Source organism: Salvia hispanica, chromosome 4, assembly GCF_029641045.1.
Source record: "Salvia hispanica isolate PSC_SH4W2 chromosome 4, Shi_PSC_v1, whole genome shotgun sequence".
Classification (NCBI taxonomy): Eukaryota; Viridiplantae; Streptophyta; class Magnoliopsida; order Lamiales; family Lamiaceae; genus Salvia; species Salvia hispanica.
In genome coordinates, this window is record NC_142695.1 from 46055142 (window position 1) to 46058347 (window position 3206).

Sequence of the window (3206 nt, forward strand, 5' to 3'; positions counted from 1 at the left end):
AAATGAGTCCTTTGTCCAGCAACGGATTCTACTTGTTGTAAACCTCTGTACATCTATGTCAGACTGATGAAAAGAAGCAAAAGGCCATTCATCATCGTTCCAGCAAAACGAAGATGCAGAGAAACCAACATGGGTCATAAAGAAAGCGAAAGAATTGCAACGGAAGAGAAATAACAAAGAAAAATGAGTCATTTATCATTAGAAAAGTTTTAGTTTATGTTGTTAATGAGAAGCATGAAATAGCAACAACAATCAAGAATGTTGATACCAGCAATAGCCAAACATTCATGCAAAACTCTCACAGAAGCTTGTGTAATGGGCCAAGATCCATATCCGGATTCAAGGGCATATTTGTAATCTTGCTAATGCTCTGGAGACCGTCTTATACAAGACTCTCCCGAACTGAAATTACGAATTCGAAACCTCGATTACAAATAGTAGCATATGAACAAGAATATGCATGGAGAGTTTCTAAAGATACATTATCATGAAATTGATATAAGGCAAAAGTAAACAAGTATAGATATACATAACCTTTACACATATATATGATGTATATATTTATATAACAAAAGCAATCCATACAAAGCAATTCCCTCTAATTCATAGGCCCTCTTATAGTTATTCATGCAGCAGCACGAACATGACAAAACAAGAACATAAAGCGAAAAATGAAAAACAAACACCTTCTAAGCAAATAGAACCTGTGCACTTGACGGCGTTAGGTCAAAGAGGGTTCCAGGAGCGTCCACCATTTGCCACTGAACAGAAAATCTACATTTCTTTTCACATGTAGCACTCGGACCAAGCTTCACAATATGGCCAATGGCCACATGGAGATTCCGTCCAACGACATAAATCTTAGACTCCCAACTGCTGACACGGAATGGCTTGCATATCTGCTCAGGTAAAGCCGGACCCTCTACAATATCCCAAGTATCATCCCCTGAGTCATACACCTTCAATTTCGTCCGTTCATGCTCCGTCACTACAAACAAGCGACTGTGCATCACAACACTTGATCCTGTCCATCCCTCCCGGAGCCCAGCAGCCATATCCTCCCAATTATCAGTTGATGGGTCGTATATTTGACCTCTAGGGACGACATAGAAGGGCCAAAACCAGCCTTCTGTCACGAGAAGCTTCCCGTTTAGAACTGCCGCGTCGTACGAGGACATCATTGTCCCCATGCCAGCAACGGGCCGCCACATGCCTTTCTCAGGATCCAATACCTCGGCCGAATTAAGCTCAAACAAGTCCGTGCTATTACCTCCGGCAACATATATCATACCATCGATAACCCCGCTCGCGAAAAACGACCTGGCTGTGATCATCTGCTTCATGACCGTCCAACGGTTCCTACGCGCTTCGTACTTCAACACTAAATTAAGCGGACAGTCAACGTCGGAAACTACTCCCCCGCAAACAAAGAGAGCCCCCTCGTGTGGGATGGAAACGCACCGGAAACCCTGCGGGCACACCTTGTCCTTGCAAGGCATAGCCGGGATTGTGTGCCACGACAAGTGGGTGAGGTCTAGAACCTTCCACTCGATCTTCCCGGTACATTTGTGATAAGCAAATACAAAAAGCCATGGATCGTGAAACCCAAGCTCCTTCCTCAGGGTGAAAAATTGTTCTTTGCTTCCAAACAAAGAGTACCAACGCCTGGACACAGTCTTGCAAGCTGTGTGCTTATCGACCGGCAACCGAAGGAGGCACTGCAGAGCAATATCATCAGGAAGTCCGGGAATCAAAGGCTCCCCCCTCATAGATAGCTCGAACTGTAGTGCAGGGTCAAGCAAGGCAGAACATGTTGCAGCTAACTTAAACTTCGGAGACAAAGTCATCTGCGAATCCCCCAGCTTATGCACCGGAGACTGATGTGATGAAACTCGAACTCTTTGCATTTTTTCCTGAATATCACTATACAGAACCTAATGCTCAAGCATACTTTTTTTTGTCACAGTATATTTTACAAACACTCTAAATTATCATGGAGCAACGACAACGACAATAACGCTACACCAAAATCAATCACTATACACAACCTAATGCTTGAGGAACACTTCTTCCCTCACACTACAAATGTTCAAAATTGTCGGGAAACAACCACCACGACAGCATCAAATGGCAGTTAAATCTCAATTTCTCCACCTCTATGTTCTCCCACAATTCTGATTCACGATACCAAGCAAGCATCATCAAACTCTCCAATCCAACCTCATTTGCCTCAAACAAATAAAACAAAACTGATTCAATTTATTCACCAAAACCTCAGCCACTCCTTCACATCTCCACTTCACATCATCAAAGCTACAAACTTTTCAGCATCCAAGAATCACAAAAATCTTTACACGCAGCTGAGAAAGAAAAATGAATAAGAAAGCAACAAACATCATAAACAAAAACTGAACAATTCAAGATTCACAATAACAGCATACAAAATACTAGAAAAAATTAACAAAACTCCCAATTCACATCCAACACAGTATCATCAGCTCTAAATTCAAGAAACCCACAAACCAAAAAGTGCAAGATTTCAATAGTTCAGATGTCAAAAGCCAAAATAAGATAAAGTATAAAATAAACATATAAGGCACGGGCAAAGCAAAAAGTAGCTCAAGAAAGGAACTTCATTATTAGGGCAAACAAACAGTAACAACAAAAATTAAAATAAAAAAATTCAAAGGGCCCAAATGGAAAAAGGGAAAATCAAACTCACGGATTGCTTGTTGATCAAACAAGCAGTTTGATGCAGATTTCACGGCAGCGAATGATTTACTCGGAAAGATTACTTTTTTATGGAGATTTTTGGCGTTTTCAGCTGGGAAAACTGTTTGGTATTTATCATGGTTGAGTGTATTAAAAGAATGACATCTTCATTCGTGCAAGATCTAATGGTCCAGCTTCAATTAAATTATGCGACTTAACTACAAAATTAATTAATCAATTAATTGATTAAATAACTTAGATTAAAGAAGATTATATGCGGCAAACGCCATTTTTGATTTCATGATTCCAACGCGCGCGATTTCGGCGCGTTAAAGCGACGTTTGTATCAATGTGTTTGGCTTCTTCGTTTTCACATTTTGAATTCAGCCGGATTTTGTGGACTTGTTTGTTTAGAGTACATGGTTTTTACGAAGGTTTAAAAGTTTATGGATATTTATAGGAGAATCTTCAAGGGGATAAAAAATATAATTATC

General features: G+C 40.3%; 1 protein-coding gene across 1 annotated transcript; it reads right to left on the minus strand.

Annotated features, from left to right (window-relative positions):
* Window positions 1-526: 526 nt before the first annotated feature.
* On the minus strand, window positions 527-2878 carry LOC125196683 (Galactose oxidase/kelch repeat superfamily protein). The gene is made up of 2 exons (XM_048095295.2): window positions 2723-2878; window positions 527-2360 (listed from the first exon to the last, which is right to left on the minus strand). The coding sequence occupies exon 2, from the start codon at window positions 1905-1907 to the stop codon at window positions 690-692; it is 1218 nt and encodes a 405-aa protein (XP_047951252.1). The 5' UTR covers window positions 1908-2360; window positions 2723-2878; the 3' UTR covers window positions 527-689.
* Window positions 2879-3206: the final 328 nt, after the last annotated feature.